The sequence below is a fragment of the Sciurus carolinensis genome, chromosome 12 (genome assembly GCF_902686445.1).
Source record: "Sciurus carolinensis chromosome 12, mSciCar1.2, whole genome shotgun sequence".
NCBI lineage: Eukaryota > Metazoa > Chordata > Mammalia > Rodentia > Sciuridae > Sciurus > Sciurus carolinensis.
In genome coordinates this window covers 108,260,667-108,287,598 of record NC_062224.1, presented here as the reverse complement: position 1 = coordinate 108,287,598, position 26,932 = coordinate 108,260,667, and the positions used below count along the sequence as shown (strand labels likewise).

The 26,932-nt window shown below is 44.0% G+C and overlaps 1 protein-coding gene across 1 annotated transcript in view; it reads left to right on the top strand.

The window, feature by feature from the left end:
* Pappa2 (pappalysin 2) overlaps positions 1–26,932 on the top strand; it is a 249,632-nt gene that overhangs the window by 192,372 nt on the left and 30,328 nt on the right. Inside the window, 4 exon segments of the mRNA XM_047521747.1 lie at positions 2,711–2,879; positions 4,267–4,402; positions 6,011–6,120; positions 16,303–16,374. Of these exon segments, the coding sequence (XP_047377703.1) occupies positions 2,711–2,879; positions 4,267–4,402; positions 6,011–6,120; positions 16,303–16,374 (487 nt within the window).

Below are 26,932 nucleotides of genomic sequence, written 5' to 3'. Positions count from 1 at the left end.
TTGCAGCCCAGGGCCTGTCACGTGGTCTGGGTACCACCCAAAACACCCAAACTCGCTCTTCCCCTTCCAAGCTTGATCTGTCTGCCCTCACCCCTGAGGTTATTAAACTGGCAAGGAATATGTAGAATTGGCATTCTTGAATGGTTCCTCACTCTGGGCAAGCAAAGGAAGGACTATTTCCACGGTTGAAGTGTTCCAACCAATTCAGAGAAAAATATCACATGAAGTAAAAATGTTATGGTCCTGGCGAGGCAAGGGTTTTCCTTTGTAACCATGCTGACATGCCCGGTTTTAACAGCCTGGCCTCTCCCCCAGTGTCAGTGGTACTGCCTGCTCTCTCCAGCTGGGGCATGTCAATTCAACAGAGGTAGGGGAAGGAGTGCATCTGGGGGAGGTGGTAGAAAGGAAGAGTCCCTGGGAGGGTTTAAACTCTGTAGTGTGGAAGAAGAGTAAATATCCAGTTTAGAGAGGAACACAGGGAGCCTTATCACAGAGAAAAGAATTGCAAAACCCTCACTGAAAATAGGTTTGAGCAGACATTTTAAAGTGGCCCCTTTCTTGAGAAGAGCCATTATTAAAGAAGACATAGGTTGTGTTTCATTGGTATAGAGCTCAGGAACAAGCAACCCTAATCCATCCTGGGGAAGTGTATTGCAGAGTACTGTGTGCCGTGGGTGCTGGGGGGATTCTGTAAGAGAGAGAATTCTGAGGGGCTGAAAATGTTCCATATCTCCATCTGAGCTGTGGTTACCCAGCTGTGTTCACATGTTAAAAATCCTCAAGCCCTATACAAAAATGGGGGTGTTTTCCTATATGTCATTTATTATTCAGTTCAGAATTTTTAAATGAATCTACTTTTTGCCACATTTATGAATGTAGCCTTGGGACAAAGGACAACTAGGGGGTTCAACAAGATGGGAATGCTATTAATAACCAGAGTGGCCCATGGAGCAAGGCGGGAATGGCCCCATCCTGACACAGCAGAGGGACCTCGGGCTTTGTCAGCTGACAGACCTGGGTCCACATCCTGCCTAAGGGTTCTATGCTGGGTCTTTGAGAAGGCTGTTTCCTCTCTAAAAGGTGGATAATAACATTGACCCTTAACTGTTGTTTGGAGGATTCAAATAAGTAATGTTCATAAATGTCTTCCCAAACTTCTGAAATATAGACAAAAATGCTTGCATTATTAATAGAAAGTAGATACAGGTTGACATAGGCTACAATGCTAAAGAATCTCAGTCATGAATCATATATATAAACTAAAATATTCCTGAAAACAAAGGAAGACTTTAAATAACTGATGATAAAAACATTCTACTCATTTCTAAGTGGATACTATTAAAATATTCAACTTTTAAAATATTTTGTTATTAAAATTATTTGAAATCAAATGCATTCTGTGATGTGTGATATTGAAAAAGGAGCTTAACATCTCTCAATGTGTTTCTATCTATAAAATGGGGATAAGAAATGATTTTATTTGCAGTGTTTTGATGATTCAGTTTATGTGATATTTCTTGCAATGGGTCTGATCTGTTAATTTCAGTTCAGTGATTAATTTAGCAAGTATTTATTAAAGTCAAATATGAGCCAGATATTTTTTAGTTCCTAAGAATAAAAACAAGAATAAGACACAGCTTCTGCCTTCTGGAAACCTCCAATTTAGTGACAAAGACTGACAGATGGACACTGATAAGACCCTGTGTGATAAATGCTGGTGTCAGAGTAGAGTAGATACATGGGAGACATCTGACAGTTATCAGTCAAAAGCGTGCATGGAATGGTGGGCACATTGAAATTTAAAACAACACTAAAAACTGGCACTTTAAGGCCACTGTGCGGTTGAGAGAGACAATGGCCAAAGCATTATTTACATTTTAGGATCACGAGCTTATCTATAACCAGTAGTGTTCTGAATCAGAGGTGGATATGTTAGAACAGGAAACCTAGAAACCATCTCCAAACTGTAGCGCATCCGAAGAGGAGGGGAACAGATTTTGCCGCCATGAGAACCCTGTCTGGTTGCAGGCCGTGTCTGTTGATGAGAAGGAGGAGGGCTTCCTCCAGGATCCATTGAGTTGTGTCTGTGTTGGAGATCTGGTGAAAGGTTTGGCCCCTTTCCAAGGAAACTGGACTGGTAAGCAATCAGAGCAGCTGTAGCAATGTTGGGAGGTTAGTCCTTCCGAAGGCAAGGTGGGTTCTCCCAAAACGATACTCATCTTGCTGCACCTTCTCTGCTCTCTGAAGAGATAATCTATTAGCAACTTCAGCAATCATGTCACCGTACCGGCACCCCGATGATCCCCACTTCACATCAGCGTCGTTCCCTGAGCGTGTGTGGGATGCCCTCTTCTGTGTCCCACATGACCCAGCATTCCCCGGGGCACTTACATGTGAGTCTTCTCCAAGACAGACATCTCAGAGAAACCCCAGCTCCAGGTAACCTAGGTGCTGCACTCTCTGCCCAACTCTCATGAGCGTATACATCTGGGATTACTCTGCAGCACCTATGCCCACCGCTGATCCAAGAATGATCCTATTTTTTAGCTCTGTGACTTGGAGATTGGACTGGTGTGGGGGGACATTTGGCTGCTCAGGACCATGTGCCCCTGCCTGTTTGCTAATGCTCATCACATGCTGCTGAGGATCCAGTTTTCCCACAAGTTCCTTGAGTGGTTCTTATGGGCCGTTTTGTTTCATGTCTCATCAGCAAGTTCCTGAAGATACAGTGCCTGGAAAGTGGCCTGTGGGAGCCAGCCAGCTGCATCCCGGTGGTGTGTGAGCCTCCTGCTCCTGTGTTTGAAGGCATGTACGAATGCACTGATGGCTTCAACCTGAACAGCCAGTGTGTGCTCAACTGTAACCAGAAAAGTGAAAGGGTAAGACTCCTTGAACTTGGTTTTGGACGAGGCTGTGTTCTGATCTTGATGGCCATGCCAAGAATATTGAGCAGAAATTATCCTAGCAAAGATTCTCTCCCAGAAAGAGTCCCAACAGGCAGGGCCTTACTAAATTGGGATTCTAACCAAGGGTGCTGATACTATTCACCAGGAAATAGAAGATACCATGTTTTTTGAATATTCTCTCCCAAGTTCAGAACTTCCTCTAGGAAAGAAGACAAACCTAATGGGTAGGGCACCTGGGTACATTCCAAACAGTTCTGGGATCCTGATTTGTTAATGCAGGCTCCTCTCGTGCATGGCTATTGACATAACTTGGCTAGGAATGCTAGTTTATATATATTTTTTAGCAGAACAAAGTCCTGAACAGAAACACAAATTCCTCGGCAAAACTCAAAGTGTTGTTTGACTATTATCCTCCCTAGGATTTTGGCACAAGAGGTCTCAAATGAAAACCGCAGTCTTATCGTGGTTGTGTGACTAAAATCAATTTGGTTTTAGAATCTTTTCAAGCACCACACACTTACGTGAGACAGGAAGTCGAGCAGACTTCCTAGGCAAAGATCAATGGCTTTACTCCTTTGGCATGTATCTTTAAGTTGGTGTCCAGCACTCCAAGGTAAGAACTGGAGAACAGATGTGAAAAGGATATTCCGTTAAATGAGAGCCCCAGAAATCCAACACATCTGTGTGCACGGATTAGATATGGAGCCCGGGAGGTGGCCAGACGCAAGAGTTATCTATATTTCTAAAATCTTATTTTCTTGGGTGTTTTAGGCAGTGCCCCTCTCTGTGTTCTAGGTAGGGAATTCTCTGTGATTATCGGGGGTGTGAAGCCAAGGGGTCCAGAGCCAGCACGTGCGCAGAGGAAGGAAAACAGCAAAGGCATCCGTGATGTTTTCCTTCTAGTCGAAAGCAAAAGCATACCTCTAGGGAAATGGTGAATTGCTTTCACTGGGTGATGCTCATCTTGAAGGAAATGTGTCACTGGCCACAAGCAGCATTTTTGTGACAGTAAAGATGATCAATGCAAAAAGCCCACTTGGGAAAATTCCCCGAAGTAGCTCAGAATACGTGGGCTACAGTCAAAAACTCATCATATCCGGATATCCAAAAGGGAACGCACTGTTGGTAAATTTCATGAATAGCAAAATTGTTTATGACTCCTTCACATGAAAAAGCAGCTGACTGCCTTGGCTTGGCATCTTCTTCTTTTCCCCCTTGGTATTCACTGTTTCCAACACAGTTCTTTGTCCCAAGAGTATCTCTTAGTCCAAGTTCTAGAAGTCGAAGGATCTCACCATTTAATCAGAATCCTGAATGCAGTGAACAGTAATGAAGATGCTCTTTGCCTTTGGCATTCTAGCTTCCCATCCTCTGCACCAAAGAGGGGCTGTGGACCCAGGAGTTCAAGCTGTGTGAGAACCTGCAAGGGGAGTGCCCGCCGCCCCCCTGGGAGCTGCATTTCGTGGAGTACAAGTGTGAACAGGGATACGGGATTGGTAAGGAAGGGAAGGGAGGCTGAAGTGTTCCCACGTCGTCCCTTGATTGAGTCTGTCTGGAGCAGATACCCCGTTCCCCTGAAGAGTGGATGGAAATTCAGACTGACTCTTAGCTGCTTCAGAGCAAATGAAATGCATGGCAATTTTTTTCTTCTTCCTCTTCTACGTGTGTATAACATCGGTACAGCTAAGATGGTCACGTTCCCCACTCTGCTGCAGGGTTGAGAGTGGATGGCTTCCTGGCAGGAGTTGTAATTCCAATTAGAGGAAAGGAGGGTAGCCATATCCATATGCATGCTGGGCTCCTCCATTCTTGCTGTGGAGAGTTCCTAAAGGGAATAATTTGCCATTGTACTTGCCTGGCTTGCTCTTCTATCTCTATGGGAACTAGGTTCCAGAGCCGGTGGGCAACTTCTTATTCAAGTAATTCCGATGAAAGGTTTTTAGAGGCCAGAACTGACTTATACTGATGTTGACTCAACTTTTCCCTGAATGGCCCCAAACATCATAAAAGAGAGTTCTGTTTGGTGTGTAACCTTGTGAGATCACTCCTAAATTCTAAATTGCAGAAGTAATTCTATAGGGCAAATGATAGGGCATTTTAACCTGTGTAATGCAAATAAAGATAACTTGAGTTCATCAGAAACATTCTTAGTTTCTGAAAGGGCTCTTTACCATTTCAAGGTGCTGTGTGCACTGGGGCATCTTGTGGTCCGGCCTGGAGTATCAGGAAGGTTGATGTGCCTCTTGAGTAGAGTGTTCATGAGCAGACTCATCTTCAAATCTTCTGCTTTCTGTATTAAGGTATCACATACTCAGAGTCCTAAAGGGCAATGTGATTTGTTATCACTATCGCAGTTACTTAAAAACAGAAACATGGAGCTGGGAAGAAACTTAGAGTCATCAGACCTATCAATGAGGAAATAGAAACCTTGAGAGTATGTTTCCTTTTAACAGAATTTTAGGAGCTACTTGAACCCCACCTGCAAGGAAACCGGGTGAGATTTTCCTTTGAGAGACCAGCACATGGTCAAAATCTCTGCTTCTGATTTTCCATTGCTTCCTCCTTTAATCACACAGATTTCCTGGCTGCCAATTTAATGATCTTCAGTGTAGCAACTGACAGGACATCCCCTGGAGTAATTTCATAATTTATGGGCCATGTTTTGCCCAGCTAGTCAAGTTCTCAGGTGGTAGTTTCTGCAGTTGTTAAGTCACCAGACCATAAAGAAGGAATGATGGAACTATACTTAAAGGCACAGACAATGAAGAGAGAGTGTGGCTAGCTAGGATCCTGGAGTGGGGACATGGACACCTGCTGGGCCAGGGGTTAAGCCCTTAATTTCTGAGTCGTAGAGAAATTCAGAATCCTAGAGGAGAGGGCATGTTAATTCAGGCAGAGAAGGGTCACTTGGTGCAAGAAGAGTTACCTTATGACAGTGGCTATTTAACAGTTAGTGTGGATGAGTACCAACCCTGTCTGTAGCCACCATAATGTGAAGACCCATGATGGAGAAAGCATCTGGAAAATCAAAGCTGCTGGTTGCAAGGTGAAAGAGCCTGAGGTCAGGAAGTGCAAGTCTTTGCTGTAAATTTGTGTTCCTGCAGGTGCAGTGTGCTCCCCGTCGTGCATAATCCCCCCCAGTGATCCTGTGATGCTGCCAGAGAACGTCACTGCGGACACTCTGGAGCACTGGATGCAGCCTGTCAGAGTCCAGGTGAGAAGAGGGATGCTTTGAAGCGCCAAAGATGTGAGGCCGCTAAAGTCACCCTCAATTGACAGGATGTTGTTCCCTACGGTCACTTCAGAGGCTCTCAAAGCAACCTTGAAGCAAACAGCCACATATATCATTCTCAGAAATAAGGCTTAAATGTCAAGAAGAAACAGGGAGAAAACTTGAGAAGAAGGTGGTCCACATCTAAAGGGAGGTTAAAGGATAAGAATCTGCAAGAAAGAGATAGGAAAAGCTAAACAAGTGCTAAGTGGGAAGACCTTGTAAGCTCATCTGTTCTTAGGAGGGGCAGACAGAGATGTTAGAACCCTGGGAATCTGGGTGCTTTGGGTATAGGGCTGCTTTCTGTGTGGTAGTGCTATTGCCATAGAATCACCAAAATATGCATGCCAGACACATACATTTTGCTCCCAGATTGTTCCCAACTCCTCTTTTTTCTCACTGGCTAATTGTGCTGTGTTATTGGCAGGGATTTGTGTTAAAGCAGAAGATCAGGGAAAGCACACTCTAGGTGTGATGTGGGGTGAGAGGTGGGGAAGAGCACAGCCCTATCAATTCTACTCGTTCTTTATTCTATTAAAGTTTACTGAGCCTCACTCGGTGCCGTGGAACTGTACTAGGTGCTAGGAGAAGGAGATGAAAAGCGATAGTCCCTCTGTTTAAGGAACTTACAGTCTGGCCTTGGAATCAGATGCTTCTAACCATGCCTCGTGGGGAATCGTTCCCCTGTGGTAGTTTGCTGGGGGAACACCTGAGAGGAAGCACCTGACTCTTGCTGCCCCGGAGCCAGGTGGAGTTGTGGAGGATAAACTGCAGAAGATTTCCTCTGAATCTTTAACCATGATCTGGAGGAAATTTCTAGAGGATAAAGAACAGTGAGAAGTACCCTGTGGCTGAAACAGGGATGTGTGATTGTGGGAGAGAGGGAAGATGGGGGAAAGGATGAGATGAGGAAAAGACAGGCCAGCAAGGTCCTGCGGGACTTCCTTGCCCTTCTGAGGATGTGAACCAGAGGAGGCACAGCTGGCACAGGCTGAGGGCCGTGCGCAGACTGCACAGGAGTGCGAGGAAAGGCCGGAGAAGCACCTGGGCAGCTCTCCCCTCCTGACCTGCTAGACTGGTCCACTGCCCACGTGTGCACAGGTGTGGCTGAACTGAGGCAGCTGCAGGTGCCCAGGCTGGAGGCTCGCCTCGTGTTCTGTGGTGCGCCACATGGTCTCGGTTCTCTCCTCCAGCCCACAAATCCCCCTTCCTATGATGAGAGACTTCTCCATTAGCAGCCAGAGGGGGAAAGGCTCTGACAGGTGAGAGCTTTTCTTCCTTCAGGGACACAAACTGCTGCAGAAATCCTTCCACTACTATTCCACCATCTACCTCACAAGACACCTATGGGACAGTCCGTGGGTGGGTGCAGGGTTTGTGTGGCCTGAACACAGGCCTCCCAGAAAGTGGGGCTTCTTTGCCTCTGCTTTTCAAATGAACATGCAGAAGAGGATAGTTCATCTGTCTACCTGCAAACAGCAGAAATACCAATTACAGAGTCTGACCATTTCCAAACTGGAAACCCATTTTCTCTATTTTATGAAAGTCTCCCCTTCCCACCCATCCTGTAGGTGAGTCATTATTTTTTACTGTGATCGCATAGTACTCTGTTTGTGTTTGTATTCCTAGAGCTCTTCTCAGTGACTGCCACTTTGTAGGTGTCTTATCAATATGGGTGGAATGAGCAAAGAAATTGCTGTGGTACCATTATTTTTTCCTACTTCAGAAGTAAATGTGTATTTTCTCTTCAAATTGAGTGCATTTCACCAGCTTCTTACTCCTGTGTAATTACATTCTTGTCTAGTTGCCTACCCCAGGAAGAAAACGTAGCATACTCATTTCTCCTCGAGCCAGTACATGAAACATTATCATTTGTATTACTGCATTTGTGATGACTCTGGTCTAGTCCGTCAATTCTTGGTTTGGACATTCATTGTCCATAGCCTCAGAGAAACACTATAAACCTTGGAATGAAAAACGTATTTGTTAAAAAACAAGATTCTCCTGGTGATCTCTGTTTTTCACCAACTGCATAGCCTCAGGAAGCTTGCTTTCTGTTCTTGACCTCCTCTGCTCAAGTGTAAGGGGGTTGCCTCTTCTCCTGGGTTAGCACAAGTCAGAAGAGAAGTGCATGGGTAGAATTTAACTTGCGGGATGCATGGCTGTCCTTCTCCATCAGCTGCCCTTCTTACCTGAGGCAGGTAAGAAGCTCCCCTCACCCGGGCCCACCTCTTCTCTCCTGTGATGATATTGCCCTACTCTGTATGATTTCAGGGTACCCATAAACGGTGTGGCTGCTTATAGTTTGCAATTTTGTTAGGGGCACAATAACTTTAATGGGAACTCTTGAGACGCATGTCATACTTCTGTGTGAAAACAAAGTGAAGTAGATTAGCTGTTTCCAACAATATCAGGGAAAAAGTGAAGTAACCCCAAAACAACCTTTTTCTTACCTTGTAAGAGTCATTTGTTCCTGGAAAACAACCAGCAGTCAGAATTTCGATGGTTGAAACTATAATTAACATTTTTATGTGCTCCTGAGCCCCAAATCAATATCCTTTAAGCCAAACTAAAATCAAATAATTAACATTAACAGTTAACACTAATCGTCAGCGTGGTGACCAGCTGCCACCTTGCCTGCTCAGCTCTTTCGTAGATAAGACATTAAAGAGTATTGCTTATGCTCAAAGCTTGCAAGAATGCTCTGCTCTTAGGAAGCTGAAACTTTATTATAAAAAAGTAAGAAAATGAAGTTATTGGAAGCAAGGAAAATGATGACGACACCATTGCCCTTCTGTACCTCAGGTCCTCCAGGACAAGACTGGGCAGCCATGGATGATCTCATGGCCTCCTTGTGGCACTCAGTGGCATATGAGGTGTGTTCACGCTAACCCTGTCCTCATAAATAGGGAGAAATGGTTCGCAAACCAAAGCAATTGCATTAAATGAGTAAAATCCTTGCAACTCAAATTGACGCATGTTGAAAGTCACTCCATATTGTACTCGATCTTAAATTTTCGTGTCCTTAAGAATCACTTGGGCAGTGTGTAAGAGTGGTATAAGTTCCATCCTCCAGAAGGACTGGGATGTCCTGGAATAGGCATCTTTAACAAGAATCCCAGATAATTCCTCTGCAACACTTTGAAGACCCTACGTCACAAAATGAGATATTGGCAACGTGAACATCGTAAGGTGCAAGCGCACCTACATGGAGCATGGTTCATTTGCTTAGCAAGTGGTGCTTACCTGTGTCACAAGAAACCCTCCCATCTGCCAGATTTCAAAATGTCATATCTGGCAAGACTACAGAGCGTGGATTAAGTTGCATCATTGTCTCTATTCTGCTTCCAATGACTTCATTCTTCATAATAAAAAATGACAACTTACATTTGGTTAATGTTTTATTGTTTTCCAAGTTGTGTGTGTGTGTGTGTGTGTGTGATTTCATTTGAATCTTATCATAAACCAATAAGCTAGGAAAGGAGTTTTATCATCTTTAGTTTACTTATACATTAGGCAGATCCTTAAATGAGGTGTCCAAGATTTGAGAGCTAGCAAGAAATGGAAAAAAAAGTCACCAACTTTTCTGACTTCCAGTTCAGTGTGATATCCCCTGAATCACCCAGTTAGCTGTGGTCTTTTTATTTTTTTCTAGTATATACTTGGATTCATTTGCCTAGTAAGTAGAAAATGAATCATTCCACTCACCATGAGAACCACCTCACCTTTACATTCCCCTACTCTCATGATGGAACCTAAAAGAATAATTTAAGAGGGATATTTCTCTATAATACAGCTTTTCTTTATTTTGAAAGAAATTGTTTTTTTTTTAATTTTGTTTTGTTTTTAAAGAACAATGACATATACTTTTAGATGTCCACAGAGATCATTTTTCCTTCTCTGGGATTCTATTGGCTTTTTACTCCTGCCAATGATGCCTCAATCCTAGAATAATATATTTTTTATTAAAGGAAATATTTCTGAGAGCTTAAGTAGCCTGGAGTTTCAATGAAAAATAGTTCAAACTAGCAAGTGGCATAAAAGAAAGAATGGTGTCTTCCTGGGTTCAAATACAATGTGACCTACTCCTTAGAGTCCCATGCACTCAACCACAAGGGTGAGAGAGATAGTGTCTATCTTGCAGTATTGTTATAAAACTTAAAAATAATACATGAACTACCATGGAAAGTTTTTAGCATACAATTCTTAAGTTTAAAAGATATTTAATTCATTTAGTACAAATTTTATCCATGGACATATCCTCCATCTCTGTGAAGATATCACCACCTAACTGTATGAGAAAGAAAAATATTTTATGGATTGCTTCTTGCCTGTGTGTGTGGACAATGCCTAGATCATTTGTCTTTTCTGTCCCTTTTACAAACTGGGCTTGCAAGAAAGAGAATTAATCCATTATTCCACATTTCCTGTTGAACTGCCTGTGACTAGAGAAGCAATTTCTAAAAACTTTATGCGACTGAGAGGGATAAAAATATGCTATTACTTTTAAGTGTTTCCAGGGCATGCTAACCATGAGAGACAACAGTCAGGTTGGAGGTTCCCCATGAGTTCTGGGCCTTTGCCACTGTAACCCTGTCTTCCTCCTTCACCTGTTATACACACAGATCTAGACCTTTGTGTGACATCTGCTTCCCTGCTCTGCTTAGCTGCTGGGCTCCTGATAGTCTGGAGTTGAGGATGTGAAAGAGGTTCCTCTCAGACGGTTGCTGAGAGTAGTACTTTGTCATTATCTTATCCCTATTTTTCCTTTCTTCATTTCTTTCTTCCTTTCTCTTCTGTGTCGTTCTAATCCCGATTTCCCACTAAGTTGTGAGGTTCTTCAGGGTAGCATGACATCTCATCCTGCAGCCCAGGGTCTCTTTGGTATGTGACCATACCCCTGTTGCCCAGAGCATGAAACCAGAGAGCTCAGAGAAGAGAATGGCTTCCACGGAGCCATTTCTCAAAGAAAGCCCTTTTGTCATTCCAAAGACCTGTGTAAGGTGGGACTTTTATGACTTTCCCTGCTCACTGTGTCAAGAGTGTGTTTTTTTATGTTATGTAACTGAAACAGGAAAATCACTATTTCAGCTTTCATAGTAGTGGTCTTTCAGGAAACTGATTTTATGGGGAGTTTTTTTTTTTTTAACATAATGTGGCAATTGTTTGCACGTAAATGAGTTTTCCTAAACTGTATTTTAAAGCATTTCCTTCAGAAGTACAAAGGTATCCATCATAACATCTCACTTCCCCTGTTATTTTTCTTCATAAAGTCCTTTTTTCACAGACTTAAAATGCTTTCATTTTTTCCTTTTAGTACTATGGTAATTATGAATTAGTGAGGTGAGGTTTCCTGCAGCCGCACAGGACCACCTCCCCGGTTCTTCACCAAAATTGCTCAGTCACATCACATCTCACAATTTCTGACTGTGTGTTCCCAAATTCATCCCCAAAGAATCAGCCAGTCCTTTAAATGAAACATGGAATGGTTCAATGAGAAATAGCTTCCCACAAAGTGGGTTAACACCCCCTTCTGGCTCTGAAGGCTCGGTCCTGCCCCAGAGTGCCCTGTTGGTGGTCCAACCTTGAGTGACAGCTGCCGTGACCCTGCTATAAGTCGGTGTAGACTCGGGCACATGGTGTTCCAGGTCTCTTCCATTCTGAGCGTGGATTTGTTCCTTCCTGGCATCTAGGGTCTCATCACTAGGGGAGAGAATGCAAGAGAGTCTGGGGGAGGGTGAAGAGGAACTAAAGTGAATTACACTTCTCCAAATAAACATGCAGAACAATGCTGTTTTATTTATGGAGCCATACATACATAGCAATTAGGACATTGTCACAAACCTACCTGATGTGATCAGCAGCCCCTTTTGCCAAGTAATTATCACAGATTAAAAAATAATAATAATTGGATGTTTCTGTTATATCTTAATGTTGGCTAACTAGCAGTCTCATGCCCTTTAACAAGAAATTGAACCAGGCAACCACCTAACATAGCCTGGGGCCATCCTAATGACCCTTAGGTCTTCCTTCCTTCCTTCCTTCCTTCCTTCCTTCCTCTTCCTTCCTTCCTTCCTTCCTTCCTTCCTTCCTTCCTTCCTTCCTTCCTTCCCTCCCTCCCTCCCTTCCTTTCTCCCTTCCTTTCTCCCTTCCTCCCTTCTTCCCTCCTTTTTCTTTTCTTTTTCTTTCTTTACTTCCTTTTTTCTTTTTTAAAGGAATTTTAAAATGGCCCAACCAGGACAAATTTTCAACTGGTTTTCTTGGAAAACTCAAAAGAAATCTTTGGCACTTAGTTGTAATCAACTCATCTGAGAAGCCTCTGGCTCATAGGCTAGTTGTGATGGGGTGATTGTAATAACATGCAAAAGCATAGAAATAATAGCAGAGGCAGAAGACTCGTTACCAAAAAGGATAAAGGAAAGGGAATGACACGGGGGGACACATGGAGGGGGCACGAATCGAATCTCCACACAGATACAGCAAAATGAAAACCGTATGGAGCTGGGCAGAGGATGTGCAGCTGTTCCGCAGTTATTTTCTGTGTTGTTTCAGATCTAACATATATGAGCATCATTTGCTAAAAGTATTCCAGAAAATAAGGAAACCATGTTAGTACCCTCTCACTGAGGTTGCTCCTGATTCACTTCCCTCTTGCATCTCAAATGTGCACATAAAATTTAGTCCTGAAAAAGTTTCAATTTGTCCTTCAATTAGCATCAGTTAATGGCATGAGCATATTTTTATAGATACAGGGCATCTTTAGGGGATGGGTGACTTTCATAGGTCAGAAGATATAGGAAAACCTAGAGATACCACATTCCAGTGAGTGATTGGCAAATACTTATAAAATACCATCTCTCTGTAAGGCCGAGAAAAGAAGTAGGAGAAGTAAGCATTCCTTATCCTCAAAGATTTTGCAATCTAGGAAAGGATATGACCCAGGTACCACCAACTTTTGCAACTTTCAGAGAGTAAGAAAGGTTGGTTGCTAGTCTGAACTAGTCTCAAGACTGAATTTCATAGCATTAAGAAATCAACCAGGTGGATATTATCATTCTACTCGAATTTTTTCTGATATACTTGCATGTGTGAAATGACTTTACATGAACTTTGTTACAGCAGAAGGACTGAACAGAAGTATCTATCAATAAGAATCTGGTTCAATAAGTTGGCATACATTCATACAACAGGAATAACTGTGTTCAGTAGAATGCAACATCACAGATATTATAAAATAAACAGAACCCCACACCATGCATCATGGAATAAAGTAAGACCATCAAACAAATACTACCAACAATTATAAGCTAAAATGAAAAATAATGTCATGGCATTTTGCATGAGGAAATGAAGAATTTATGTGTGTGTATGTGTGTGTGTGTGTGTGTGTGTGTGTGTGTGTGTATGAATATATGTATATGTATAGTGTATGATACAAAAATAACTAGAAATAGAACAGAAGATACTGGGTAGTTGGGGAACAGGAGCACTTTTAAAGTCTTATATTTTACTCTTTGAATGTATATTATCTTGTAAGAAAATAAAATTCCAGAAGAATACAAAGCTGTAAAAATAAATTGGAAATAACAGGAGAAAGAAGAAAAATGAGCTCTGGAAAAAAAGATTTGAAAATAAATAAAGACAATTTCTTTCATTTAGTTTTTCTCCTTTTGTAATATATGGTAGAATTTCTGGAGTGTTATGAGACCCAGACATGTGCATTTATAAAGATTGTGGGCAGGTAGGAGTTTGGGAGTGCAGGAGAAGTTGGTGCAGTCAGTTCAGAATATTCTGGTGAGTCCTGGCTATCTGCATCATGTGAGTTTGCCAAGGCGGAGAATCTTCTTATGTGGAGAAAATTGGCATTCAGAACCTTCCCCCAAAGACCTTGAGCTAGGTAGCACTGGGTTCAGGGATTGCAGATTGTCTTGCTCACCAGGAACCTGGCTCTTGGTTGCAAACATTTGGTCTGAATGGAATGGTGGACTGGTGTGGGAGGGGACTTTAGTGAATGTAGCAGAAAAGGAGTCAAGTTGCCATGCATCTGCCTTTCAAGGGGACAAGTTAATGTATTTTGCCATCACCACTATGTGAGGACAGCAAACTAATATCAAACACTGATATTTTAAGTAACAAAAATCTCAACCACAGCTAAGGAGGATTCTAGTGAAATCTGCTTTAAAAAATGAAGAATCGTTTCTACTTAGAAGAGTAGTTGTTTATATGCAAATGTTTCTGTTTGAGTGACTTTACCTGCAGGAAAATAGCACTTTCTTCAGTAGTTTCAGCACCCCTGTTGTGTTTCCTTTGTATATCTGCTTTGATAATCCTTTTTTATTGTAATGATAACTTAAGTCAAATCACCTTCTAATAATATAATATAGAGCTTTAGACATCAAACCCTGTGAAGATATTCTATTTATTTCCCCCTATGAGGAATCTGTGAAAGAAGAGTTTTAGTTTGCAATAGTATGACTCCAGAAAAATATTGCAGATCACCATGCTCATAACTGACCATAAGTATAAATTCATATTCCTGCATATTAATATATATGAATGCCTCCAATCATATTATTGAATCATCTCAGCCTTCTGGAATGTATAATTTCCAGTTGCTGGGATGCTATCTTATGTAAAGCTTCTCTCTCCCTATGTACTGTTTTTCTTCCAATTGTTCTGAATTCTTGTTGTATTGAAGTAAAACGTGAGAATGAATGTCTGCAAGCGGGTAGGTTGGTAGCAGGCTCTGGAGAGAACCTTTATTTATCTCTAAATCCTGCTGTGGGACTTTCTCTTTTCCTGCAGTATAGCCTTTGAAATTTTAAAATATAAATATTGAAAGGAAAAAGCTCATTGTGAAGGGGATTATAGCCAACAAAGAATAGATGACCACTAGTTCACCTGTGTCACTGGTGTTTTAGAATGAAAGTGTTCACGTTCCCACCAGCTTCAAGTTGGTGTCATTTTCTTCCTTTTTAAATGTTTTTCTTTTTTTAATTATTTTTATTTGTTCTAACTAGTGATACACAGCAGTGGAATGCATTTAAGGAGTTAGAGAATATCATGCTAAGTGAAATAAGCTAAACCCAAAAAACCAAAAGGCAAGTTGGTGCCATTTTGAGTTCTGGTGACTTCACATTAGTCTTATTTACCCATTGTGTGGACACAATTCTGTTTCCTAGAAGGAAGAGCTAAATAGTGCTAACAAGAGTTGCAGAGAATGCAATGTGGCTTCTAGTCCTAGTTTTACACACATACACAGTACAATCAAGGATTTCTGAGATCCATTGTACTAGTCTATTTTCTGATGCTATTCCAAAATACCTGAGGCTGGAAACTTTTCAAAGTGAGGAGGTCTTTTGGCTCATGATTTGGGTGATCAGAGGGTCAAATAGCATGGCACCAATGTACCAGTCAGTGCCTCCTGGTTGCATCATAGCAAGAAAATGCTGGAGAGGGAGAAAAAATGGTGAAAAGCCAGAGAGATTCAGGGACCAGGTTTGCTCTTTTTATAATTCACTCTTCTGGGAACTAAGTGGAGTCGCAGAGAACTACGTTCATCCCTTATGAGGGTGGCACTCCTGGTGACTTAACACCGCCCATTAGGCACCACCTCCTCAAGATCCTTTCCCGTCAGTACCCCACCTGGAGACCCAGCCTCCAGCTGAGCCATGGGGCACACCTCCAAGCACACCCAGACCATCACGTGCCTTTTTAGTTAGAGACCCTTCTTCTGGTATTTGTCAGTGTTTGAAAACCCATGGTGCTTCTGAATCAACACAACCACCTTATCATTTTTTAGAACATTTAAAATGTCAAGACAAGTGCAATCGGTATACGCCTAAGGACGAATCAAGCTCATTATACTAGTGAAGGTGTTTCTCGAACCACACTCTGGACATTTTGAAACCTTGGAGAAGGACGAGATTGCCCCCACTGAGAATGCGCGTCTTGTCCCATCCAGCAGACTTAACGGGAAGGGCCCGCCAGCAGCCAGCTCCTCTCTAGGGCCAGTCAGCTCTTGCTACTGAGGGGTGGAGGCGGGCTGGTGGGCTAGCTCAGGACCTCCTTCCCTCACAACCAGGAGTCTCTGTTCATGCTACTGTTTTCCTCCTTCCTCTTCAGAGCATCGTGTGTACTGGCCGGCGTCAATGGCACCCAGACCCCTTGCTGATCCACTGCATCCAGTCCTGTGAGGTAAGTCAACCTCTTCTTCCCCCAGCCCAGGCTGAAGAGCTGGGGTCTGCTGGATTCGCTGAGTCCCTCTAGCTCAGGATCCTGTCCCCCGCCCCCACTCCTCTGGCCTTTGTTCAGTTCCTTTAATGTAGTTATCTCTGCAATCCCAAATTTATAGGAATTAGGAGCGCTGATTTTTGTTCTGTTTGAGTCAAATCTTAGCATTCTACTTGAAATGACTTAATAAAAATAAGTTAAAGGGCGGGTCAGAAAGAATGATTGGTATGTTCAGGATTCTGTAAGTAGGCCTTGTTGGGACTTCGTTAGATCGGGATTTTGCAGACAAATGGCCCACAGACAGGTTTGTGAGCCAGCACAGTCTAAAACCAATTTTGTTTTGGTTGCCAATGTTTAAAACTTGAGATTTTTACATAAATTTCTTATGTACATATGTAACATTATACACACACACACACACACATATACATATAAAAATAAATACAAAAAGTTTTCGTGCCAAGATTTTTTTTCTTATAAAACAAGAATATCTGGCAATCATGGCAGCAATTAACTGGATCCAAGTAGCAGCTACTACCCCAGAGTGCAGTCCTTGTCCCGAGCCACCCACTCCACCACCATGGCAATTCGTCTGGGGCTTCCCTCAACCTTCCATTGCCTGGGTCACAGGGAATCCAGGTTTGCGACCTCCTGGGGACCTCCGCGAGTCCTGTCTCTTTCTTCGCACGGTGGATATAAGACATTGGTGCACTTCGGGTGCTGTGAATTCCTTGGCTAGGTTAACTGGAGCTACCCTAACAGAGAAGAGTCAAGAAGGGGGCAGAGCCTTCCTTGTAGAGGGAGGGTGACCCAAGGTCCTGAGAGAGAAAGGAGACCCTCCCCATTCAAGCCTTCCCACCCTGGGAGGAGCCAGTGAGAAATACCAATCCTATTCTCAGTCACTACAGGTTTTGTCATTCAAACGTCTCTCTGGAAGAAAATAAGTCACTTAGTAGTCAAGCCCGGAGAGTTCTGGCTCCTGGTGTGTAGGAGAGAGAGCCTTTAACTGCCCTGGATTTCCAGCATCCTCCCCACGCCAGCCCAGGCCACATGCACGTTAATCCCTCTGTTCTTCTGCATCTGTGTCCCTTGATCTAATTCTGGGAAACTGGGATCCACCAGAGGCCAGAGGAGGGAAAGGGTGGGGTTTTAGAGAAAAGAGAAAGCTGGGTGGGGAATCGATACCCATAAAATAGCATTCTGAGAAGCAGGGGAGATGCTAGCGTGGAGTGCGCTTCTCCACGGTGCAGGCCAACAGGACAGCTCATCCTCTGCCTTCATTAGAAAAACACATGGCAGAGGGGTGGGGTGAATCATCCAGGGCAGGGGGAGGAGGGGAGGCCAGGGAAGGAGGGTGATAAACAGGCAGAGGCCTGTGGAGCTGGGATGAGATCAAAGGGAGCCTGAGAGTTCCCTTCTGCTGGTTCCATGCAGATCACAAGTCGGGGCATGGATGGCGGGCTTGGAGCTGGCTCGGGTGTTTCCCAGAAGGCCATAGTACAGAGCCTTCCCCGCTCGGCCTCCCCTCCTCCCTGCATCCAACACACCCTCCTGATCCACAGCCAGAGCTTCCTGGGCTGCCGCAGTCCCTCTGTCAGATGTGACAAGGAGCAGACCTCCCTCCCTCTGTCATCTCCCCTGTCCCACGTCCACCATACACAGCTGATCCTTGACCTTCTAGAAGCTTCTAGTTCCTACAAGGACTGGCCCCTCAGCATTACCTGGGAACTTATTAGAAATGTACATCCCCAGGCTCCCCAGACCCGCTGAAGTAGAAACTGTGGGCATGGGGCCCAGCAGTCTGGCTTACCAGGCAAGCCCTGCTCCAGGGGACTTGGAGCGCCTCTGGGTTTGGGAACCCCTACCCTGACCACCAAGGGAGCAGACAAGCAGTTTCCCAGCCTGTATATTCTTATTCTGAAGTTTTCTTTGTCCGGGAATAATTCCGACCAACATTATTTACATTTTGATTATCCTACACTGTTCTGATTATTTCACAGTATCATTCCCAGATTCTCTGAGTAGGGCAAGATTTTAAAAACTAGTTATTGCCTTCTGTTCCTTCAAGCAAAGGGTAAGAAGAAGAAAGCCCAGAAAGAGGGAGGAAGGAAGAAGGAAAGAAAAAGGAGAATCTACACTCCCAAGGAAAGGGAAGGGAACCAGACAGGGCGAAGAAGGAGAGACAGCTCTGAAGAAATGAGCCGGAAGACCTGCAGGGAGGGAGGGTGAGCTCGGGGAAAGATGGAGAGAAGCTGCTGTCTTTCAGGGTCAACCCGTCCCGTAATTCATTCTTTACCAGAAAAAGTCTGTTTAATATGCGAGGGTCAGAGACAGATGGAGGGAAAACGGACCCGGAGACAGGAGAAAGCGCAAGGGCCTGGGGCTGGAGAGAGTGTTTAAAAGCACAGGGCAGGAATCTGAGCTCACTGGGACCCTTTGCTCCCCAGTGTCTAGAGGGGTTCCCCATTTTGCTTTCTTGTTCTGAATATAATTCTGAGATGTCCCCTTTAGCCACTCAGCCTTGAAAAAGAAGAGCACTTTATTTGTTATTGTCCCAGTAAGCCTGAGGCCACAGCCTGCCTCCCTGTCCCAGCCTCTTCTGCGCCTTGTTTGTGTCTCTCTTTTGCCCGCCCGGCTGTCTTTAATTCTCCACTGTTCTTTGCTTCTCCTGTTCTTTAAGAGGCACCTTCAGGGTGTCCTCTAAAAAAATCTTGTTGGAGTAATTTCGTCTCCTTATTGTCCTTGAGCCCCACTGTCCCAGCAGGAACAGGGGTGTACCACGCAGCCACCATTCAAACTTGCTCATACATTAAGTCCGATTGTTCTGGTTGCTTCGTGCACTTGACCTGGTTGACAAGAAGACTCGCACTTTCTACTTCGTGCATAAGTTGAAAACGGACAAGGAAGGTCAAGTTGGTCAGGGGAGGGGCCAACCAAATCTGTATTCAAATCCCGGGTCGTGTGACTTTCAGGGTTCTGGTCTGTCCTGGGAAGTGGCGTAACAACCCACTTAGGGAGTCGCTGGGAGGGATCGATGTGGTAATGAACATGAAATGTTCAGTGTCACACCTGGCCCGTGGTAAACTCTTACTGTGAGTCACTGGCTGCTCTGGGAATGTTGGCTGAACGTGTAAAGCAGAGAGCAGGGGACCTGCTGCTGATGTGGCTTTAATATGATCAGGTACACATCCTGAGGATGGGAGGGGGAGAGAAAAGGAGAAGGAAGGGAAAGGGGACATTCCCATGGAGACCCGTTGGGATCCGTAACTCGCAGATCGCTTGGAGACAGTTTGCGAGCGTGCCTCGTGGGCCACCTGACCATGGTGAATTGTGACCTGTGTGACCTACCCATCCCTGCTCTTGCCCGCCTAGTCCAGGTCATAACATTCTCACTGGGCAGTAGTTTCCTTATTCTTCTGCCTGCCTAATCCTGCGCCCAGCGCTGTCTGCAGTCTGTTCCTATCACTGGAATCTTTGGATTGTGTATCTCTTGTTAAAAAAAAAAAAAATTGAATTTTTAAAAATCTGAGGAACTCTGCCTCCCCCTCATCCACCTGTTGGCACATTTCCATCAGTAGGAAGTTTGTAGGTAGCACAGGACCTTTGTGTTTTCAAATCCCAATGTGCTTTCTTGACTCCAGACAGGAAAAGCCTCTGACTGTACAGTATTGACAAGTAAGTGTGTGACTTCACCTTTTGGGTCCTGGTGGTGTGTTGTGGATGATGGTCTCGCTGCTGGGTGACCCTGGGAAATTACTTCACCTCCTTGGGTCTCACTACTCTCCACCATGTTTTTGTAGGGTTTGTAAGACAGTTTAACAGCAATGCCCACTTCATACAGCTGTTATGAGGATAAATGGGGTATCCGAGCAGTGAGCCTAGCCTAAGGTCCTGCGTGTAACCGTGCAGAATGAAAGTCTTCTCCCCCGTTATGACCCCAGATGCACTGGTATTGCCCCATGCTACCTCACACTCTGTGTCTTTATACATGCTGAGCCATATTTCTGACCCACCCCATATAAGCCAATAATTCACAACCAAGGACAGTTCTGCACCCTTCCCCTCACCAGGAGACATCTGGAAATATCTGAAGACATTTTTAACTGTCACGCCTAGGACAGTAGCAGGAGTTAGTGGCCTCGGGTGGGCAGATGTGCTGATGAACACCTGTGTTGCACAGGACAGCCCCACAAGGAAGGAAGCTCCTGCCCAGGTGCCAGCAGTACCACCGTTACGATCCCTCCATGTGCCTTCCTGACCCTCCTCTCCCGGGTCTCTTGGCTACCTGGCACCCACCCACCACTCACCACCCCACCCCAGCTGTGCTACGTCAGTGTGCTTTGTCTCTATTTTACCTTTCATCACCCTGGGGAAAACCCTGGTTTTCAGGGTGTCTGCCTCACACTCCATGACCACCTGTAGGACTAGCTAGAGTCAGTGTGTCCAGTAGCTGGAGTCCAGCACTCAGAAGTAGCTGCGCTCAAGAAACACTCACTGAAAATACAATTTAATTTACAAACTGCTTATAAAATCAGATACAAATGTTCTATGCTGTTTAGAAAAACAATGCTTATTCTGTCCAATGATTGTCCATCAAAATGTACTCTAGTCCCAGCTTGAAAAGAGAAAGGGGATGCTGTGACATCAGACAGTAAAAGTATTTTTAAAATAAAGCTATCTTCTCTGTGTGTCCCCCCCTCCCTCCCTCCCTTCCTTCCCTCCCCTTCCTTCCTTCCTTCCTTCCCTCCCTCCCCTTCCTTCCTTTCTGCCTTTCTCTTTCCACCATTCCTTCCTTTCTTTTTCTTTTATAAAGCCATACTTCTTAATTGTGTCACAACCTGGGCTCCACCTGGAGCGTCCCATTCTCCAGTGAACGCACCCGGGCTCCTGTGCTTACTGCTGGTGCCCCTCCTTCCCCCGGCTGTTTGAAGTCCACCTCCTCCGTGGCTCTGTGGTTCTTGCAAGTCTGTCCTCTTCTTCCCGCAGTCTCCATGCTAGACACAGTCTCTGACGTTCTTTGCTGGTTCTCATAGGGTTGTACCTTTTCGTTTTTGAAAGGAAGAGCTGTGGAGGAGGACAAGGGCAGAACGAGGTGGAAAGAATCAGTTCAGGTTCTGACTCTGCACGTGTTAGCTACTTGGAGTACCCGCCTGCCTTCTCTCAGAACTCCTGGGAGGCTCAAGGAAAATGATGAACATTAAGGTGTTGCATAAAGTGCCACATAACATGACATATTGGTAGCGATATTGCCTAAGGAAAGAGACATAACTGTGGGGATATGATCACATTGAAACAGGGTATTAAGCTTCAAGAATCAGTTCATTTACTCTGTTGATAACTTTATGACTCTTTATTAAACATTACATGTAGCTGTGGTTAATTTATGTTCTTGAGATCATCCGTAAAATTTATAAAGCCTTTTAAGATTTTTTTTTAATTTCAAAAAGTCTCTGGGCCTGAACTGCTCTTTATTTATGTTATTTATATATCCCCTTGTAAATGGCCACGGAGTCTCCTAGCACACTATTTCAAGATGATCCAGCCGACAATACGCAGCCCCCTGAGTGGCAGGAGGTGTGTCCTGTTCACTTGTATGTCCCCTTCAAAGGACTCAGATCTGATTCTTTAGTGATACCTGCCTCTGTTCTCCTGGAGATGGAGATGGAGAGTTGGAGTGGATCTTTGACCCAAAGAGTCTCAAGTTGGTGAAGACTGAATGGGTCCCTTGCACAGTAGCCCAGTGGAACTACGGGCAGGGTTGGACAGAAGGAGAAGAGGACAATAAAGTCCTGTCAGGGGCGGAATCCAGACTGTGCCCTGCAGCAAGGGTGGCAGGGAGCAAGAGGAGAGTGCCGGGTGTGGAGGCAGACGGGAACCTCCGTCCCTGCCCTTACTGGACAGCTCCTCCGGCAATTCCATCATCTTCTCTGAATTTAGGGTTCATTAACTTTTCAAGTAGACAGATGAAATGGATCTCTTTAAGTTGTCAGAATTCAGATTCAGGAAATAATGGAGTCAAACCCTTTGGGGTGTGGCTTGGGGCCTTCAGAGACTGTGGGTCACGCTAATTGCTCAGGAATAATAGCAACCCGCCCACATTTGGCAGAGCCGGGTGGGTTTCTGTCTTCCACATAGATCTTGGTCTTTACGAGCACATGTCATCTGATAGGGCTCTCCTGTTCAGAGGTGGCTGTCTTCACGGTTCATCTTGACTTACTTCCAGGACTGATTATTTGTAAACCCGTAGGTGCTGTCCTTCCTTGGCATCTGTCCACGGCCAGTCCTGTTTTGGTTGAACTACTTCCACTCTGTCACTAGCTTGCAAGAGAAAACGCAGTTTAAGATAGGGTGGAGAAGAGAGTCAGAACATGATATAGGATGTACGGTACTGGATACGTGATTGTCCAGTAAACACCGAGTGTGAGATAGACATTAGTCAACTCGCAGATATCAGTAATACTTCTATCATTCGAAGCAAAAGTAACACTTTCCAACTATCGATTCTCACAAGACAGTGACGTGCAGTACACATGTCCGTGTGTCTGTGAGGGCGAGAAGTCAAGCAGGGTTGAGGGATGTCTGATTGAGGTTGCTAAATGGGTCCCTTTGGAGCTTGGGCTTCATTAGAACCCTAGCAGAAGGTGATTTTCCATCTCAATCTGTGAAGAAATGAAACAGAATCAAGTAGTACATACCATTTTATTTTGTTTAGCATTTACTAATTTTTTTTTAAAAAAAAAAATTATTTGTTCTAATTAGTTTAGGGAAAAGGTGTTAAACAATAACATCTCCATGTGTACAAATTTGATTTTGCTACTTGAAAAAGTTCTAGGACAAATTTCCTTAATCCAAGTTGTATATTTATGAGGAATACTGATGTTATGTCCTGTGACAGAATGATTGGTTCAAGAGGCAAAGAAGCCCTTCCTTAAATTTAGCAGTCTGCCCTTCTAGTCCAAACGCACCCCTACAGCACACCACACGCTCTGCACAGTGGTGAGGCCTGTCCCCTGCAGCCCTCAGAACTTGTTCCAGTCACTCCTTGTCTCTAAACTTTGCCATGGGCAATGGAGTCAGCTGATAGGGTTTTTAAAAAGCATGCTTAAGGTAGCACAACTGTAATCCCAGCTACTCAGGAATTGAGGCAGGAGGATCCAAAGTTCAAGGCCAGCCTGGGCAACTTAGTAAGGTCCTATCTCAAAACAAAGAAACAGAACAATAACAATTTTAAAAATATATAAAACTTTTTAAAAGGGTTAGGGATGTAGCTCAGTGGTAGTATGTCCCAGGGTTCAAGTTCAGTACCACCCGCAAGGGAGGGAGGAAGGAAGGAAACCTGCTTAAGGATCACACAGAGTGCTTATTTTTAAAATGCAGAGTCATAGGTTCCTTCCTAGTTCTTTAATGTCAAGTCTGGTGTAAAATCCAAGATTTCATTTTTTTTTTTTTTTTTAACAAGTAACGCTTAGCACTTCTAATGCAGGTGGTCCTCAGCTGCATGTGGTGGGACACTGATTAGGGATCAATTAGTACACCAGCAGAGAGTTACATACCACAGTGCCCCGCTAGTTCTTTGGAGTAAAAGATCCACCTTCCCTCATTCTGGGCTAAATGAAGGAATCACTTGAAATAAAGTAAAGTTCAGAAAGGTAGAAATATCTGGCAGAAAGTGGCAAGCCTGCAATTTTCATAAACCAGAAAAACCTGAATTGTTTTAAAATTACAGTAAAATATTTTTAAATTATGGTTCATCATGAGTAAATAGCAGCTCTGTCCTTGGAACGCACTCATCAGTGTAAGTGGTCAGCAGAAAACCTGACCATTTTTCCTTGTTTTATCATCAATCTGGTTCTGTTTTCACAGCCACTAGAAAATACAGAGCCTGTTGAGGGGTGACAAAATGGCACTGAAAACTGGATAATAATACTTTTATGGAATAAGCAAAACAGCTGGGATCTTTAAGCCTAAAATAAGGAGGAAAAAAACTAACATACTAAATATGTTCAGGCATTAAATATTTTACATTGAGAAAAATTAACAATCACCATCCTCCAATGAAAACAGGGTAGAAAATTATAGGCTTAAAATGTGGAATGAACTATTTAAAGTAAATCCATGGAAGAATGACCTGCCAGTGTTTAAGTTTATACAGGTCATAAAGGGAAGTGTTTAAAAGGCATATTAGTCTTTGGAGAGTTTCAAAGGGATACATTTCCTCCTCTCTCTGACACGGTTAAACAGTTTTCCTGTCTTAAACACCGAAGATCGTTGGTGTTCTCTTTCCCTGTAACCCCAGCACTCCTTGGATGTAAATGTGGAGATGTTTGTGTTTTCTTAATCCGCCATTGTGTTGTTTAATCCGCCATTGCCCTTTGGGTGCTACTTCCATAGAAATTAATATAGGAGGGAACTGGGAGTGGGAAACTGGTGCTTAGGGACAAACTCGGCTGCGTACGAGTGACCGTGTTACTGAAAGGAGGTGGGAGTTGTGTTGTTTTTACACTTCTGGTAGCTGGTACCAACAACGCTCCCATCACTAATTCACTCCATCTGCCGCACCATTCCTTGGATTCTTTCTTCTCTGTTGTCTTGGATCTCTCTCTGCCTCCCCTTTATTATTTATATTCCAGATGGTAGCCCTGTTAGCTGTGTCTGGGACATGTGCTTCTCGATCACTCATGGCCGCTGCTTGGGTTTGCTGCTATAATTCTTTGGGATATAGGGGCCAATATATAATTCACGAGGTGGAAAATAGTGGCATGAAAATTGAGTTTTATTACGCCGTTTTTTCCCCTTGCCCAGAGTTTGAGCCAAGGAGGGTAGAAGTAACTAAAGTCTAACTAACAAGCCCCAATTTAGGGGATGTGTTTTATCCTGGGGTGTGGAATACCTGCCTACAGATTGGAAATGAGATGCTCAGAGGACAGAGCGCAACGGGAGTTTGGCAGTGTGGCCTGTCTGAGACAATACTGGCACAATAAGGCACACTTAGGACCATGGACCTCAAGGAATAAAAGGAAAAAAAGTTTTTTGCCTCGATACAGTTTTGGCCCCTTGTGTTTAGGACAAGATGTCGTGTGTGTGTGTGTGTGTGTGTGTGTGTGTGTGATAGTTCTTCCTACTTGACCATGTGATGCTCCATAGCAAGATGCTAAAATCTGTCACCACAACCAGGAATGCCAGAGCTCTGTGTTCTAGAAGGTGGAAGGAAATGTGTGAGTGCACAGCAGACAGACCTCAGCGCAGACTCCCCGAGTCCTGTGACAGTAGAAGCAGACTCGCTCCCACCTGTAGAAAAACAGGAAGGGGGTTTTCTCTCAAGGTCGGAGAGGTAGATGGTTCAGCATTATGCCTACGGAACTCAGAGCCTCAGACCTGTGGAATGACAGCTGTTGAAACCTGGGCCTGCAAAGAGCCAGAATGGCCCATGGTGTGGGCCCCGTCCAGGGGTAGCAGCCCCACCAGGGACTTGCTGGGAACACGGGACCTCAGGCGAGTCAGAAATGCTGGGGCTGAGATCCAGCAGTCATTCTTACCAAGCTCTCCAGGATTCCATGCACTCTCGGGTTTGAGATCCACTGGTCCCAGACATGGGACAGTGGCAGTGGATTAGAGCCAGCTTTGAGGGACTTGATGAACATCCCAATGCTAAATGCCCCTCGCTGGTTCTAAATTCTCCTTCCTTTCTCTTGCCCTCATTTGCATAGTGAGAGCTGCTCCCCTTTCTCTTCTCAGTGTTCCTGTCTCTGTGCCTTAGGAATATGGCTTTCATCACTGGATGGCACAGATCACTCTTCATAAAGGCCGACCTGGTAGTAGAACTGTCCAAGATGGAATTCCAAGTGTGACTGGGTGGAATTGCTACTGATCTTGATCACTTGAGTACGACTTTATGAATTCCTCCTTAAAAAGAGAAAAAGGAATTCCAGTTGTGATATAAGAAAATAAATTGCTCTCTATCACTTGAGCATCATGTGATTAAGAAGTTTTCAACTTCTCTTGTTTTCTCTTTATTCATAGGTTATTATCTAAATAATAGCCAACAATTAAACTTCTCTTTGCCACATTTAAGCTATTTACAAAACAGATACAATAAACATTCCTTCCCTTCTTCTCAAAGGACAGATCTTCTGGGCTTACATTTCTTTTAATTCTTGCCAGGTTCTTTAGGATCCATGGTTGAGAGGAAATTATAATAATGATCCTTCGGGGGGTGGGGGTCATCATGTCCTAGGAGCCAATAATGGTCACAGCTACTAGACTTCTGATGGACACCATGGTAGTACAAATCTAGATCTAAATACGTGTTGAACCTGTTAAAATCCAGAGAGAAACTGAAGGTTAGCTTAAGTTGGAGCTGTCTTCCAGGTTCACTGGCTGCCAAATTCCAACCCCCTTGAGTTTTGTTTGTGAATTTTGCTGCCAGTTTTGTGCAATATCTGCAACAGTTGAAAAATCCAGGCATGTCTTTAGGCTTGTCCAGAGTCCCATTTGGTTCAGGGTTTGACTTTAGAGTCTCCAG